General features: G+C 39.5%; 2 protein-coding genes across 2 annotated transcripts; one reads left to right on the forward strand and one right to left on the reverse strand.

Annotated features, from left to right (window-relative positions):
- Positions 1 to 119: 119 nt before the first annotated feature.
- ints4 (integrator complex subunit 4) lies at positions 120 to 13,704 on the forward strand. Its single transcript, XM_072694894.1, has 23 exons — positions 120 to 210; positions 817 to 1,014; positions 2,785 to 2,902; positions 3,210 to 3,316; positions 3,938 to 4,135; positions 4,283 to 4,333; positions 4,756 to 4,844; positions 4,994 to 5,114; positions 5,194 to 5,265; positions 6,024 to 6,198; positions 6,436 to 6,641; positions 7,271 to 7,413; positions 7,846 to 7,961; positions 8,276 to 8,409; positions 8,723 to 8,889; positions 8,995 to 9,088; positions 10,255 to 10,335; positions 10,508 to 10,638; positions 10,743 to 10,802; positions 11,436 to 11,595; positions 11,714 to 11,857; positions 12,723 to 12,843; positions 13,412 to 13,704. Exons 1-23 carry the CDS (start codon positions 157 to 159, stop codon positions 13,597 to 13,599), a joined length of 2,928 nt encoding a protein of 975 aa, XP_072550995.1. The 5' UTR covers positions 120 to 156; the 3' UTR covers positions 13,600 to 13,704.
- An 11-nt stretch (positions 13,705 to 13,715) lies between these two features.
- Positions 13,716 to 16,801, reverse strand: aamdc (adipogenesis associated, Mth938 domain containing). Its single transcript, XM_072694895.1, has 4 exons — positions 16,692 to 16,801; positions 15,770 to 15,905; positions 15,308 to 15,403; positions 13,716 to 14,092 (listed from the first exon to the last, which is right to left on the reverse strand). The coding sequence occupies exons 2-4, from the start codon at positions 15,899 to 15,901 to the stop codon at positions 13,952 to 13,954; spliced, it is 369 nt and encodes a 122-aa protein (XP_072550996.1). The 5' UTR covers positions 15,902 to 15,905; positions 16,692 to 16,801; the 3' UTR covers positions 13,716 to 13,951.
- Between the last annotated feature and the right edge of the window lie 60 nt (positions 16,802 to 16,861).

The raw sequence follows: 16,861 nt of genomic DNA on the forward strand, positions 1-16,861 counted from the left end.
ATAAAAGTGATTTTATGAAGAAGAATTAAAGTGTTTTGGGGGAGTAATTCAGTAATTCAGTCACTAGGGGGCGACACTACACAATATCACAAACGCTACGGCGAGCAGCCGGGGACAAACCGAGCGAGCTCTGCTCGTTGTTTTCACCGTGATAAGATGGCTGCTCACTTGAAAAAGAGGGTCTATGAGGAATTCTCTAAAGTTGTTCAGGTAAACAAACGTCCAGTTCATCAGAAATAGTCATTATCTCACATATTTAACAAAAAGAGACGCTGTTGCTGGCGTGTTGAGGTGGTTAGCTAGCTAGCTAACGTGCTAAAGCTACTCCATCCGTCAGTGTGGATAATTCTGCTAGCTAACTGTGGCTCATTAAGGTCTCCAGGTCGCACCTTATTAATGTTAACTAGCTGCCTTTTTAATTATTGTGTTTTTAGTAAATCAGACGTTGATCTGCAACTAATTTGCTCTGATTATTGCTCACAACAGCCTGCATACAGTCACAGCCAGGAGAATAGGCGGAAAGTTACCAGCCAGTGTCAGTTTATAGCACGAACTCTAGTACAGCCACCATATAAAATCTTATAATATGAGAGAACATTTGAAGTGTTTATTAACTTCATTCCAGTAAATGCATTCATATTTCAGACCAGATTTGTAGTGCTAGTGTGGCTCCCTGTTGTCTAATATTGTGCCTGCAACACTATACTACACAAGTCAGTGCAGTCTTGCCTAGGACATATTGCCCTTGCAAAACATGCACTATAAATTAGGCTTTGAGTTTCAGTAGTTCAATGTTGCATTTATGTTTTCCTCCAGCAACAACCTCATGAAGAAGTACCAGCGAAGAAGCTCCGGCTGACCAAGCCCAGTAAATCCGCAGCCCTTCATATTGACCTGTGCAAAGCCACCAACCCCACAGATGCCCTGCAATATCTCCTCAGCTTTGCCCGCAAGCCGGTGGAGGCAGAAAGCGTTGAAGGTGTAGTTCGTATCCTTCTGGAGCATTATTACAAGGTAAGAGGTTGTTACAACTTTACTACCTCACTGGACTCTATTTATTGCACATTGCACAACTTGCACACTACCGTCATTATTTATTATCCTCTGTCTGTACTGTACTGTGTTGTCTGTCCGCACTTGTTTGTTTGTGTTGCACTTGTGTTCTGTATGCACTGTCTATGTTGCACCATGGTCCTGGAGGAACGTTGTTTCGTTTCACTGTGTACTCTGTATGTAGTTGAAATGACAATAAAACCCACTTGACTTGACTTGACTTGACTTGACAATCGGGGAGGTGTGTCATATGGGCCTTGGTGGCCTCCCTAACCAGTGTCCCTTTTGCATGGTCACACAGTTTGTGAGGATGGCCTGCTCTAGGCAGATTTACACATGTGCCATACATGATTTTACGGAACTCCATCCCCTGACTTACACTCTTCAGTATCCTTTTCTCTGAGTAGTGTGGAGTGGTCTTCTGTGTTCTTGGTGTATTTGTAACCAGGAATACTGATTCTGGACCTTCCAGACAGGTTGAGACACTTTCACTCCACTCCGGTGATCTCCATTTCACTGTGAGACTACTAGCACCAGTTGCCTGGACCTCTGTTGGATTTGATCAGTCACTTTAACTGGGGTGAATATGGGCAGTGGTGGCTCAGCGGTTAGAGCTCTGAGCTATTGATAACAGGGTTGTGGGGAAGAAACCTGGGCTGGCAATCTGCCACTGTTGGGCCCTTGAGCAAGGTCTTTCACCCACTTTGCTCCCTGTGTGTGTGTGTGTGTGTGTGTGTGTGTGTGTAACTACCAAAGATTGGTCAAATGCAGAGAACACATTTCGCTGTACATAGTACAGTGACCGATATGTGCACCTTTATATTCATGCAGTTATTTTTTATGCTATAAAAGTAATTGACACCGTTTTCACTTTGACATTATATTGACCATATTGATCATGATTCAGTTTATAAAGTCAATAAAAGGGAAAGACATCCAAGGGATTGAGTACTTCTTATAGGCACATTATGCGCATGAAACATATGTGATGCAGCCCACATGTTTAAAAAGAAAAAAAAAATTTAAACTAAATGAATGTTGACAAGATTGACAATGATTCATCAAAAGATATTACGCTGGGCCCCAGAACTCAAAATATTTATTAACATTTAAGGGCCCCTGTGAGTCACAGACCCTTAGAATTGTTCTTTATTTTTTCCAGATACATCACCCCTGCTAGTGTCTTACAGTTGTAACTTGTAACATAATCCATACATAATACATAATGTGTATTAGATTAACAATATAATTTCATCAGTTTTATCCTTTCTTTTTTTTTTTGCTTAAATACAGATGTAAAAGTATTGAATGTTATAGAGTATTGAATTGTAGCTTTCTTCATTTCTGCAGTTTTCACTTTGTGACATAATGTGAATCTGGCAGTTGTTCTTAACATTGTATAAAAATTCCATGATGAACATGCCCAATAGAAATGCTCCCAATTTTTTTTTTCTTTACATTGACTTCCAATGGAAGTTTTTTCCTTCTGTTTTTAAAGCTGCTGATTTGAGTATACAACGAATGCACAACTGATTTTAGAGAAAGGTGGGAGTGGTTCATATATAGTAATGGTATGCTTGGGATTTACAGCAGATGTGTAATGTACATTGCAGTGAGCATGAGATAAACAAGTCTTGCTTTGTGGTGTAGATTCACACACTAAAGAAACTGCTTCAAATGTGTATTCTTGTTAATGTGACATTTATATTTTCTACATATGCTGTTGAACAGGAGGTAGATAACTCTGTCAGGCTGAAGATTGCTTCGCTGCTTGGGCTGCTGTCCAAAACGCCTGGGTTCTCCCCTGACTGCATAGTGGATGATGTTGTAAGCACCCTGAACAATGACAGTAAGTTGTTTCAGTGGGTAGTTGGATTATAAATCCTAATTGAACTGCAAATGTAATAGGCAACACTTATGCTATAAGCTATACATGAGTTCTGAAGAGTCTGAGTGCTTGTTTCAGTATCTGAATCATGATCCATATCATAATCAATTCATAGGATTTAATAGAATTGCTTTTTGCATCCTCACGTATTTAAAGTAATGCCGCTTCAATTATGTTTGTCAGTTTATGATTATTATGGAAGCTCAGGTGCTTCAGTAATGCTTCTGTGATGTTTTACTCAGTTTGTTAAATCTTTTTTTTCTTCTAGAGTCTAGCCAGGTTCTGGCACAGTTGTTGGACACTTTGCTGGTCATTGGCACTCAGCTTCCAGAGAACACAGCAGTTACTCAGAGGCTCATTGAGGTGGCATGCAAGGTGGGTTCCTCAGTTATTTGGAGTAGTTGCTTTTAGCTTTAACATTCCTCTTTTAAAAAGAACAATAAAACATATATAGTAGTTTATAAACTATCATCTTTTACTGGCTTTTAATAGGTATTTCTATTACAGTAGAAAATGTGTTGTAAAGTTTTGTTTATTATTGGGTTTGTTTGTTTGTTTGTTTCTTTATTGCTCAATTTGGGAATTTATCAGTAAACAGTCTTAAACAGTTTCTTAGAAATGGCTTAACCAAACATCAATGAACTAGGCAGAGCCTTCCAAATGTGTCAGAATGCATGCAAGCCTAAAAATATGTATAAAAAGTAATCTGCAGTCATGTGAAAAAATGGAACACTCTAAAAACCTTTTTTACCTGCAAGAGTTTTCTCTTTGCACATGTCAGATGACAATTTACCCTCTGCAGTTTCTTTCTGATCATAGATGCTTTAATTTGGCTTCAGCTTTGGCAAGAGCTTCCTTTTCTCACTGTAAGAGAGTAGCAATAGAATATGCATAATCAACAACATTTCATTTTCACATTAGTTCATTTTCATTAACTAAGCAATTAAGAAATAAGAAAGATGACTTGTTGTTTAATCTCTTTGTGTTTCTCACCAGCACCTTAGTAGCCCCTATTTTGGAGTACGGAACAAGTGCCTGCAGCTTCTGGGCTGTCTGGGGGTTGTCGATAAACCTCTGACCAAAGAGAGCGAAGCAAGCACCTCCATCGCACCGCTGCGGGACGTCCAGAGCCTGATTAGTGACTACTTCAGTGACCAGGACCCTCGCGTTCGCACGGCTTCCATTAAAGCCATGGTGTGCCCCATTACCACTGCAATATGTTATTTGCTGTGTGAAGGCTTTTAGGCTTTCCGTGGTTCTTTATACCATAGGCAAAGGCAGTAAATTTAAGTGAGCATTTTAGTTGTGTATGACTGAACTCTTTGGTGTTTACATCCTCAGCTGCAGCTCCATGAAAGGGGAATGAAACTCCAGCAGACTGCATACAACCAGGTATATTAATAATAATACTAATTATATATATACCATTTTCTTTTGTAATAAGCAAACATTACTTATGAAAAAAAAAATATATAAAAATATATCATCACAAGACAAGCATGTGATGATTTAGGCTTGCATTAATGGGCATAGATAATGTTGTTAGTTCTCATTGCTTTAATGCAGATCTAAAGAAGCAACTGTCTGTCACCAATCAAGTCTTGGCTGATCAACTGATCAAATATTTGTATTTCTTTATTATTATTATTATTATTATAATTATTATTATTATTTATTTTTATTTTTTACAAGTTTAGGGTATGTAGAATGATTGCGTAAACTAGATGTTTTACCGAACTCATGCTTTAGAATGGAGTATTTCTCCAGTTGTTGCTGAATGATTAAACCATTCGTGTTTATCTTTTCCCATGCAGGCCTGCAAACTCTTGAATGATGATTATGAACAAGTACGCTCAGCAGCGGTGCAGATGGTGTGGGTGCTGAGCCAACTTTATCCTGAAAGGTGGCATCATTTACAGCCATTTTAATCTATGTTACATGGATTGGATGCTGTTTAGTAATGATTGTAGCTCAACTGACATATTTTTAAGCTCTAAATAGTTTTGTACAATATACATGAGATGACATCCTTGTCCTCCCCATTTCACACAGCATCGTCCCCATCCCTTCATCCAACGAGGAGATCCGTCTGATAGATGACTCATTTGGGAAGATCTGTCACATGGTCAGCGATGGCTCCTGGGTGGTCCGAGTGCAGGCTGCCAAGCTGCTGGTGAGTGTTTGATTCTTTACTATATGATGTAATGGCAGTTGATATTCTCTAATTGCTTGTCTTCATCTTTCTGATCCAGGGCTCCATGCAGCAGGTGAGCCCACACTTCTTAGAGCAGACGCTGGACAAGAAGCTGATGTCGGATCTCAGGGTACGATCTCTGAGTAATGTATACTCTAGTATAACTAGCGAAGGTTTTCTTGGGTAAATAGCAAAGCACTTTGTAAGTCGCTCTGGATAAGAGCGTCTGCTAAATGCCGTAAATGTAAATGTAAATGTATACAAACTGTAATGTTGGCTACATTCTATCGGTATAAATTAGTGGCTTTCATCAACATTTGTTTCTAATACATACTTAATATTTTATGTATTCTAGGAATTGCAAATGGTGATAAAGTGATAAATAATATAATGCAATTCTCTATTCAAAATCTTAAAATTATCTGCTCAAAGTCTTACCTACAGTTATCTACTCAGTCTTAATGTTCTTAAGTTTTCTACCTTGACCACCTTTATAAGGTATGTTAGGTATTATGTTAGGTATTCTGGAGATAACCCAGAATTCTTGATGTTTTCTTATTCTGGACACATCTACAATGTGTTTTTCTCCATTTGTTTAGATTTACACTTTCATGCAAATTAGTTGAACCCTGTGAAGTTGTCCAGGAGAAGCAAATTAGAATTATATTATGCATTTTGCCTGCAATTAATTGGAATTTGTTTTATTAAAAATTGTGATTCCAACCTTTTGGATGGATGGATATGTACCCCTTGGGCATTTTGTTGCACACACCAAATAGCTGCATTGGGTTATAGCTGAAGACTTTGCTTTACACGACTACTGTCTGTTACTCAAAGTATAGATACATAACCTTTATAAAACTTTAGGAACTTTCATTTACCCTGTAGAGGAAACGCACAGCTCATGAGCGAGCTAAAGAGCTCTACGCTTCCGGAGAATTTTCCTCAGGCCGAAAGTGGGCAGATGACGCCCCTAAAGAGAAAGTGGACACTTCGGGTGTAAATCTCATCGATTCTGGAGCCTGTGGAGCTTTTGTTCATGGCCTTGAGGATGAGATGTATGGTGCGTATTTTTAGCCTGTTTTGTTATGACCCGTTTACATTTATGAATATACCAAACATTCTTATCTAGACCAAGTTTAAAAGATTGTGCCCCATCATAGCTTATCTAATTATATAAACACACCTGAGGACAAACTATAGGTGCGGCTTGTTTGTGTTTGTTAGATAAGTAAACAGCAAAAATTAATTTAGGGAAATGCTTATGCTGATGTTCCTTTGTAATCATGGTTTCTTGCAGAAGTGAGAATAGCAGCTGTTGAGGCACTTTGCTGTCTGGCACAAGCATCTCCCAGCTTTGCGGAGAAGTGTCTGGACTTTTTGGTGGACATGTTTAACGATGAAATTGAGGAGGTGCGGCTGCAGTCGATTCACGCGTTGCGTCAGATCTCCACCCACATCACCCTGAGAGAGGATCAGCTGGACACTGTGCTCGCTGTTCTGGAGGTACTGTGGACGACTAAAGAGTAAACTAATGTACACAGTATGTCCAAAAGTGTGCAGACACCTGCTTTTCCAACATTACTTTTTAAATATACATAATTAATAAGCAATTTCATCCTCCTTGGCTGAACTAACAGCCTTATGCCATTGGACATGGTGATCTTATACATTTGTACGTATAGCGTATGTCTAGTTTACCCTTGTAACTCCAGCTGCGCTTTACTTCAAGTGAACATTGATGATAGAACCAACAGAAATGTTCCAGAATTACCTACTATCAGATTTTTATATAGCCATGACCAGTAGATGGGCTGTAATCCACCTGTTGTGCACCCAGATCTGTGTTCAGAAATTAGTTGAATCACTATATTAGGACATGCCTTCTTTGCAAGTCATAATCTCAGATGTTTAGTGTTAAAGTAATAAGGCAACAAAGAACTGGTTTAATCTAGTTTTGCATGACGAAATTGTATTTAGGTTAACATTCAACCATTCCACTATTCCATGTACTATGTGATGATGATGATGCTTATAGTCAACAATTGAGTAGTATCAAATGTCTGTAATGATTGCACATAATTTCCTTATTAATGTATTTGCAGTAACAACAGTTTATCTATTCTTTATCTCAGGATTCATCAAGAGATATTCGAGAGGCCCTGCATGAATTGCTGTGTTACACTAATGTGTCAACTAAAGAGTGCATCCAGTTGGCCCTGCTGGATCTCCTGAAGAACCTCGCAAAGTACCCCACCGACCGCAATTCGGTGTGGAAGTGAGTGCAGCCTAATTATTATCCTACTAGGAAATGATTCTCTGAATCGTGACATTTGATTTGGTTCAGTGCAGTTTAGAATTATTGTGAAACAAAATATACTGAGCACCATAATTGGGACTGGGTGAATTGTTAGGAGGAACTATACCGGGGGCACATTCACATCCATGGTGTTTAGGAGTTTGGTGAACTCCTAAATTAGCTCATCGGTTAATGGTTTAAGTAGGGGAAACTGGACTAGAGTTGTGCACCCATGCAGAAGTGAAATATGGACCCTAAAAATATGTATTACATATTGCTAAAGATTTTTTCTTTTGCCAAATAAAAAAAGTTAATAATCACAGAAGAATTTAAATCAAATCAAGTGTTTTGTCACATACATAGTCATTCCTCTTACGTTTCTGTCCCTCCCCTCTTCCTGTCTCTCTGTAGGTGTTTGAAGTTTCTTGGTTCTAGACACCCCACTCTAGTGCTGCCCATTGTCCCTGAGCTCCTGAGCACGCATCCATATTTCGACACGCCAGAGCCGGACATGGACGACCCAGCCTGTATCCTTTTTATTCCAACGCTGTTTTCACATTATTTCCTTTCGAGGATTTTCTGTTTGTCATCAGTACAAAATTATATCTACAGATGATGAACGTCTATGCTGATGATAAAAAATGTAAAAAAAAAAAAAAAAAAAAAAAAAAAAAAAATATATATATATATATATATATATATATAAAATGTGGACATATATATGCTGATATCTATAACTCTTTAATATGTCATAACAGTGTTTATAGAGGTGAATATGGGGTGAAAAACTCCACAAACCGTGAAAACAGAGTCTTTGAAATCCTGATCTGAGTTTCATTAGATATTGCCGTGTTGGTGCTTGTCTTCAATGCAGCAAAGTCTTGTCCCACCATGCCGGCTCTGTTCTCAGACCACACCTTCCGCCACTACGCCTACCTGCGGGACAGTCTCTCCCACCTGGTACCACATCTCAGGGTAAGAGCTGCACTTGCACACACATTTTTTTTTGTGTGTGTGTGTGTGTGCTTACAACATAGTTTTAACAAATAATCAAGAGAAATAAGAGATTAAGAAAGAGGTACACATTGGACTAGACTACAGTTGTGCAAAGGTACGTTATGGTTTTCAGTTTTTGGCCAGGTTTGCAAAGTGTCCACAACTGTTCGCATGTCTGGTTGTACTGTCTTGAATCTTGAATGAAAGTCTGTTCATGATGAGCGGGGTCTTGATTATTGCTTTTCAATTAAATATAGAAATAATTACCTTTGTGCAATGCTGCCCCTCTCAGTTACCTGGCAGGAAGCAGACAGCAGTCCTAAGCTCAGACTTATCCGGAGTGGGGTCCGGCAATTTGGAATCTGCACAGCAGTTCCTCCAGGACAGCCTTGCTCGGGTCAGCACCCTGCAGAACCTTGACTCACCTGGAGCTCAAGATCTGCTGGACTTCACTATCAGGTCCTAAATACGTTGTTACTGACTTTGCGGTTGAACATGCAGTCTCACACTCAGGTGCTGCTGTTTTACTAATCAAGTCTACGCTATCTATCTTCTCTCACACAGAGACCTGCAGAGGCTGGGGGAGCTGCAGACGGAGCTGGCTGGATCTGCAGACTTCTGCGCCACTTACCTACGCTGTCAGCTTCTGCTTATGAAGGTACCTGTACTTTGACAATAAGTGGAGATCAGGTATTCCATTAAGCAGTACAGGGCTCGTTTTCAGTAGTGTGTTTTAGTAGATGTATGCTGATACACACTGATTTGCCAAAAGTCACGGGACAGGAACTAGTATAGTGTAGGACCCCCTCTTGCCTGGCAAGGTGCAGTAACTTGATGTAGCATCGATTCCACAAGTGGATAGAAGACGTCTGGAGGGATGTTGAGCCAAGCCTGCCAGGACAGCCAACCCCAGCTCTGTGGTATTTGTAGGTGTAGGATTTCTACCTCTCCACCCCATTCCATAAAGGCTCGATTGGGCTCATGTCGGGCGGCCGTGCAGGCCACACCATTCGTCAGAACTCTCCAGATTGCTCCTCGAACGAAGTCTGGACAACTTGTTCTCAATGACACTGTGCATAATTCCGCTTGAATGTCCTATCATTGTGGGGGTACGTAAAGTCCATGAAGGGCTGCAAATGGTCACCAAGCAATGAAACATAGCAATCACAGGTCAATGATGTGTTTAGGTGGACCAGTGGACCCAACCTGGCATCATGGGGCCTGCGCCACACACGAACACTACCATCAGCCCGTAACAACGAGTACTGTGACTCATCGGATAAAAAAACACTGCACTGACCTGTAGGATATGTGTGTGGGGCCTCCAGCTTTAAATGCGGATGTGATTTTGTGAGTCTTGTCTGTTCGCATGGACAAATCTAGTCAGATGCCGCTGGTCATGATTATTAAGCAGCCATGGGTGCTCATGCTGCGCTGTCCACAGTGGGTGGTACTGCCTTCTGTGATGTATTCCCGGTATAGACGTGACCCCTGTGGTTTGAGAAATGTTTAATTCCCACACAACTTCAAAAATGGATTGTCCTATGCTTCCTGCACACGCTATTAGGCCTTGCTCGAACTCCCAATAATTCACATCGCCTTGCCATGAGCGTGCTGTCCCATGTTCAGTCTCACTTACAAGGTAACACTTCACCACATTATACAGGTGTGGGCGTCCCCAAGCGCCCTCTTGATGTAACGCCACTTCTTGATCAATTTACATACTATGATCCCATGCATGTAAGTGTATGTAAACTATGTAAACTATATATTTGAAATGAATAAAAAATAAATAAATAAATAATAAAAAAACATTTATACCAGGCTCTACAAGAGAAGTTGTGGAACATGGCTGTGCCCCTGTGTCTGAAGCAGAATGCCATGGTATCGACTGCTGCACAGCAGGTACATACATGCACACACAGTCATGCACAGAAATGCAGTACTGGACAGCTCTATTTAATGTCCTTTTTTTAGTCTTGACATAAAGTGAACTAAAACTGAAAATGTATTTCTAAGACATTTCAGTTTGTTTGATCCAATGTGTACTGATAAATATTGTGTGTCTGTCTGGTAGATTTTAGAGGAGACCTACAAGTTGGAATTCCTGTACAGCGGGCTGGAGACTCGTCAGGTGGCCACTGTTCATAACGTGCGATTGCAAGCCAAGGCGCTTCAGCTAATTCTGACTGCCCGCACCAAACGAGGGTCAGTACTGATACCACACCCAGACCCCCACCCACACATTCACCATTAACACCAGTCAGATGTATCCCACTTTGATATTGACCTGACCTTTTCCTCTATTCCAGGGTGGAGTCTGTCCTTGCACTGTGTGAGAAATTCCTACAAGAAGTGGAGTCTTTTCAGAGGTATTTTACATATCAGGGCATTACACAAGTGTTCTAACGTTTCCCCCAGTCAACACAATTACATAATTACGCCTTACTGTTACATTTAAATATTGATATTAACATATATCTGCATATATCACACCTGTTCTTATCCTTTTTGTATACAAGTACAAGTAACTTTTTTATGTAAGTGCTTCATTAGCCAAGTATACTTCCATGTATGAGGAATTCTTCATTTTTCTAATAAAATACATAAATATCTCTAAAATATCTCAAATATCTTTATATAGCATTTTAAAAACCTTTCACACATCAAAGATGAAGTTAAAACCGCATAGAAAGAAAAACAATGTCAGTAACAAATAATTCAAAAGCCAAAATAACGATAAAAGGCCATGCAACCCAATGGGAAACTGATGTAAATAAAAGAATGAAACCATTTAGAAAAGAAATGTGAGAAAAAGAATAAGCAGTGTAATGTAATTAATTAGTAAAAGATAAACTATGTAAATGAACAAATAATAAAAGCATATTGTTATTTAAGCTAATATATTTAAATGTAAATTGATGGAGACAAATTATAAGTTTGGGCACGCTTGGGAAATATAGTACTTCTACCATACCTTTTTTTTTTTTTTTTTATCCACACAGGCTCTTCATGACAGAGCTGCCTCACTTTCAGGACAGTTTTGTAGAGAAGCTTCTGGAGCTCATGCCCAGACTCGTGGCCTGTAAACCGCTGGACCTAGTGAAGATCCTTCTGACCACACTAAGACAGAGCAGGTTTATCCACCTCAGACTCCCTGAGCAGGTATGCTTATACACCAACTTCAGAAGTGCAGTGCAGTGTTACCCAGTTTGGCTTTCTGTTGTTCTTTGACCTGTTTTTTTATTTTATTATTATTATTTTTTTATTTTTTGGTTGCTAGATCCACAGAGCTTCAGCCACTATCATTGAGCCAACTGGAGAGTCAGATAACCCTCTGAGATTTACCACCGGCCTGGTTGTGGCCTTAGATATTGATGCAACTCTGGAACATGTGCAAGACCCACAAACCACAGTCAAAGTGCAGGTATCAATTAATCATATTATAAATGGGAAAAACACACTAAAAAAGCAGAGCATTAGATGGATGTTCACAAAATATGGATTTATTGCCTTAAATTCAGCCAGAAATGGGGTGTGTCTTCTCAGATCTTGGATGTGGTGCAACCCTCTGATCCAAATATAATACTTATATATATAGATTTTTATCAGTCAGCTCATGTTAGAATTTACATAATATGAATAAGACAGCAGTAAACACATTGAAGCCTAGGCTTATTTTGAGTCTTAATTTTAAGACCCATCATTTGACTCAACTTGATTCAACTGCTATAAACAATTCAGTAACTATTATAAATGATGTAGCACTGCTATAAATTGTTCAGTAATTGTTAAATCATTTAACAACTGTTGTGATTTAGTATCTACTATAAATTATTCAGTATCAACCATAAATGGTTTAGTGATTTGCTATAATTATGTATCTACAATGAATGAATCCGGAACAGATACACATGATTCAGTAACTACTATAAATGACTCTACATGTACTAGAAATTATTCAGTTTTTGATGTAAATGATTTAACAACTGATATAAATGATTCAGTATCGATTATAAATGATTCAATATCTACAATGATTCATGGTCTACTATACATGATTCAATAACTGATTTAAATGATTTAGCAGCCGCTATAAATGATTCTGCAGCTAAATTATTCAGGATCTGGTCTGAGGGCGAGGAATAGAAGTATGGGTTCACATGGTTTAAAGTGTTGAAATAACGGTAGAAAAGACATGCCACCAGAATTTGAAATGGATGGTTCCTCTGCTGAAGAGTATGGAGTATTTGTTTTAAAAGCTCCCCTTTCTTCTTAATCCTCCTTTTTAGGTACTCTATCCTGATGGTCAGTCTCATATAATCCACCCTAAACCTGGAGATTTCAGGACCCCGGGGCCAGGACGGGTGCGTCTCATCACTCAGGTGTATTTGTCCCATTCCGCCTGGACAGGTGAGAACATTTTCTAAACATTGACCTTAGAGAATCTTTTTGTTTTGGCAGAAGTGAAACTCTTTATACAAATGTTTTTTTTTTCAACAGGTTATGAAAAAAGAACATAAATTAAGTGTCTTCTGTGAGATTGAGAGCATACAGAATGAAATCCTAGCAGTCTCACAGATATAAATAGAATTGCATCCAGGCTGGAGAACCTAGTTCTTGCCAGACGTTTAGTGTGTCTGTGTGTTAATCTGAGAAGTTCGTTCTCTGCTCTGCTGTCCCTCTCGTACACAGTGTACAGCAACATTTGTAATTAGAGAGGCTTTAAATTTAAACCTTACATTATGTGTGTATTAAGGTTCTTGTCATTCTGTAAAGAACCATCTACAAGAGTTTTTTACTTGTAATGGAAAAATCTAATCAAAGTTCTTTGTATAGCGCTTTTTACAACTGGTGTTGTCAGAAAGCAGCATTCAAATGGTTTCCCTCAAAGAACCCCTTCTCTTTTAAATTTTTCCAGTTTAAAAGGTGCATTTTTAAATTCTACCCGTTTATTGGTGTCAATGTGCCTCTATTTCAGAGCCGTGTCAGATTGAGGTGAGGTTGCTCCTGGCCTATAGTTCCAGCAGCAGCAAACTCGCTGTGCCCAAGCCAGCCTGGAACGAAAGCACAGAAGGCCTGCCAACAAGTGAGAGCTCCATTGAGGGCACCATAAACCTCAGCAAGCCTGTCAAAGTTTTCATCATGCCAAAACCAGCCCGCCGCTAGCCTGGGACTACAAGACACAGACACGCAACTAAGCAATTGTGCATTGAGTGAAAGAGTTGAACTTGGGAAAAAGACTGTAATTAATAAATCAACAGCTTCTCTTTTGCTAATAGGACTTTATTTTTTCAAAAAAAAAAAAAATCCAACAAAAATAGTTACTCATCGGTAGTACTTCCATTTAAATAAACATTCCTTTTTGTATCTGTAGTAAAGTCTGCCGTTTGTAAAGAATTAAGGACACAGTATAACAAAAACACACTTCTTTACAGCATCAATTGTACTGAGTACCCCCCCCCCTTCCTAAAATGTCCTGTTGAGAATTTAAGGCTTGGTATGGATGGCCAGGTCGTGTTCAGCAGGTGGAGTGGAAGACTCCTCCAACTTTAGCCCCCTGTCCGGCCAGGTTGTTGTATTCTTTCACAGCCTTTTCAGTCTGCAGCACTTTTACGTCCACACCCTGCTTCTTTACATAATCCACAGTTGAGGGTGGCACCTGGGGCAGGAAGACACTAGCATTGTCTACCTTTCATTTCAGTGGAAATTAAAAAAAAAAAACCTACAAGTATTATTCCGGTGAAGATTTCTTCTTCATTCAAGAACTATTGAAACTTCTGGTAATGCTTTACAGTAACTATATGTCAGTTAGCCAGAACATTGACGCACTGATGATATGCATGCCACACCTCGCAACCTGCAGGACTTTTTTTCAATGTTTTTACACCTATAGATTACTCTGAATCAGTGAAGATTTTCCATTGGTTTGGTTAGTTCTCACTCAGAGACTATAATCTCACACAAATGCATCAGAACAGACCACATGAGAATGTTCTCTCCGCTTATTGGTCAGACCTGTCTGGAAGCAAAATCAATACAGGAGGAAGGTCCTGTGTTTTGCACTACAGCATATTTCTGGGGAGTTAATAGCTGTATGAATTATCTGGGCACTATACCGGGTTCACACCTGGCTATGAGAGCTGATTAGCTCAAACATGCAGAGTACACCGGACAGTTGGGTCGGAGTGAAGTCAAATCACGTTCTCACAACAAACTAACAGCTTCACAGTTCGTTTAGGACCAGACCAAGACCACCCCTTTGGTCTTTTGGAGTGTGATACCTGTATTCACACTTGCCCAAATGAACCATACCAAGGGAGCTGCTGCTACCATCTTAGTGCCTGATACCACAGGAATGCTTTAGAGGTCTTGTGGAGTCCATGCCTCAAATGGTCAGAGCTGTTGTGGCTGTACAAGAGGGACCTATTCAATATTAGGCAGGTGGTGTTGAGGTTATGGCTGGTTGTTGTATATACAACATTGTGTTTGTTTGCTGAAATGAAGAAATGTGTGTTTGTCTATTCATGGCTTAGGGAAGCACCAGGATCCTTAATGAATGGATGTAATAAATGAATAAGTGACCGTGTAATTGGACTGTATTGTTTATAAATGCACCACACTTCCTTGTACATGAAGTTACTGTAAAGAATTACAAAACATACTGTTCTCCTTCTTATATTTTCATTCAGACCTCAAAGCCACAATAATCATTTTAACATTTTCACTTTTTCTGCCATTAAAAAAAATCATCATAAAAAAAATCTGGCATTACCTAACCTAACCTGTTGCACTCTCAGGAGGCGTGGAAGCTTTACACTGCTGTTATCTATTTTAGATGTGGTTATATAAGGTGCGGTAAAGTTGTGTACATCACCTGAAGCGCTTCACTCATTCCTCTTCCTATGACCAGTGTCTCGACTCCTTTCCTCAGGATTTCCTCCAGGTCAGCTGGCTGGACACCTGGATGATGCTGGGAGATGTGACGTTTAACAGCGAGTAACTTGTGAATTTTAATAACTCAATTTTAATAACTCAACATTCATCAGTGGCACCTTTTAAATAAATAAAATCTATTAAATACTATAGCATCTGAAGAAATATCTTTTCTGAAGAAGTATTTTCAGTATTTTTTTTGTATTTACTGAATAATTCAGAGAAAATGCTGAACAATTCATTAGTTACAGAATAACAGTTACAGTACCCCCCCCCCCCTTGCTGAATAATGCATCTTTAGACAAGTCAACTAACTGAAGCCTAGTGTTCAAAGGCTTAAAGGTAAAGTGGGACAAAGTATCATGTCCTCGTTTAGTTGCTATAGGGGTGAAACAACACTCACATCTGTCCCAGTCTCTCTCCAGTTCCACTCTCGGCTGCCACCAGGCCACACTTTACAGTCTTTGTAGGTGGAGGAGCAGCCTTTCACCTTCATGTGGCCCCAGGACAGGGATGCAATTTCTGGGGATGTCATGGCTCTTTAACAAAGGAGAGAAGGAGAGCTTGATTAAAGGTATGCATGTAATACATGTTGATGTCAACAACAGACGTTTTAAACATCTGGTCACTAAAATTCAATGAGCTGCTTCATAATGGGGCATGGATACCCTTCGCCTTCCACCAGGTACTGGTGCCAATTCTGGGTATAACACCAACACATAATGATTGATTATTGATATATATCAATAATCAATCATTTATAATTGTATACTTATGTAACATGCCAATATTTACCTTTTATGTTATGATCTATTCTGATAGACGTTTGATTTACCAGAAGAGAAGTGCAATGAACAGCAATCACTTCTCACAGTATCTAAACCTATGTAGAAAGATGTAGGTCTTACATTAAGCTTACATTATGCCTAACAGAGCTACAGGAGAATGCTGCTTTACTGGTGTAGCTCAATAATAAAAGTCCTAGTAAAAGTCCTAATAAAAGTCCCCAAATAAACCTACGAGAAGTATTTCTGCAGCATAACTTACTTCAGAAGCATGCATTTCACAGCACAACAACCAAAATCACTTTTAAAAGAGGTCTGAAAGCTGTGGAATATCTAGCTATGTTTTCAACTGAAACTGTAGGACTAGTAAAGTTAGCGATCAGCTTTGAGAGGAGTACTGTGGAGGCACCTACAGTCAACAGGAGGCAACCTGCGGGCTCCTACTGCTAATTACATGCAAATACATTCTGTGGTTAAATCCGTAATGCTTTGTTGTAATCTCAAATAAGGGAAAAACGAGTCTGTCGCGCCAAAACAAACCTTCTCCTTCTCTTTCTTCTCCTTCTTCTCCTTCTACTGACAGCAGCTCGATCTTGCTGCTTTTCGGCCGCAACACAATAATAATGACGAACATGGCCGAGCCTGGTGGACACGCCCACGTCTGCGTCACACACCAGCAACCAATCAGCGGGCGCCTACCGGCCTGGCCA

The sequence above is a fragment of the Salminus brasiliensis genome, chromosome 13 (genome assembly GCF_030463535.1).
Source record: "Salminus brasiliensis chromosome 13, fSalBra1.hap2, whole genome shotgun sequence".
Taxonomy (NCBI): Eukaryota; Metazoa; Chordata; class Actinopteri; order Characiformes; family Bryconidae; genus Salminus; species Salminus brasiliensis.

Coding starts and splice junctions, on each gene's coding strand:
- aamdc (XM_072694895.1), bottom strand. CDS start 15,901: ATGACATCCCCAGAAATTGCATCCCTGTCCTGGGGCCACATGAAGGTG. Junction 15,404..15,769: donor GGAGAGAGACTGGGACAGAT/GTGAGTGTTGTT, acceptor CACATCTCCCAG/CATCATCCAGGTGTCCAGCC. Junction 14,093..15,307: donor GAATGAGTGAAGCGCTTCAG/GTGATGTACACA, acceptor TTCCTGCCCCAG/GTGCCACCCTCAACTGTGGA.
- ints4 (XM_072694894.1), top strand. CDS start 157: ATGGCTGCTCACTTGAAAAAGAGGGTCTATGAGGAATTCTCTAAAGTT. Junction 5,266..6,023: donor AGCTGATGTCGGATCTCAGG/GTACGATCTCTG, acceptor TTTACCCTGTAG/AGGAAACGCACAGCTCATGA. Junction 11,596..11,713: donor ACCTCAGACTCCCTGAGCAG/GTATGCTTATAC, acceptor TTTGGTTGCTAG/ATCCACAGAGCTTCAGCCAC.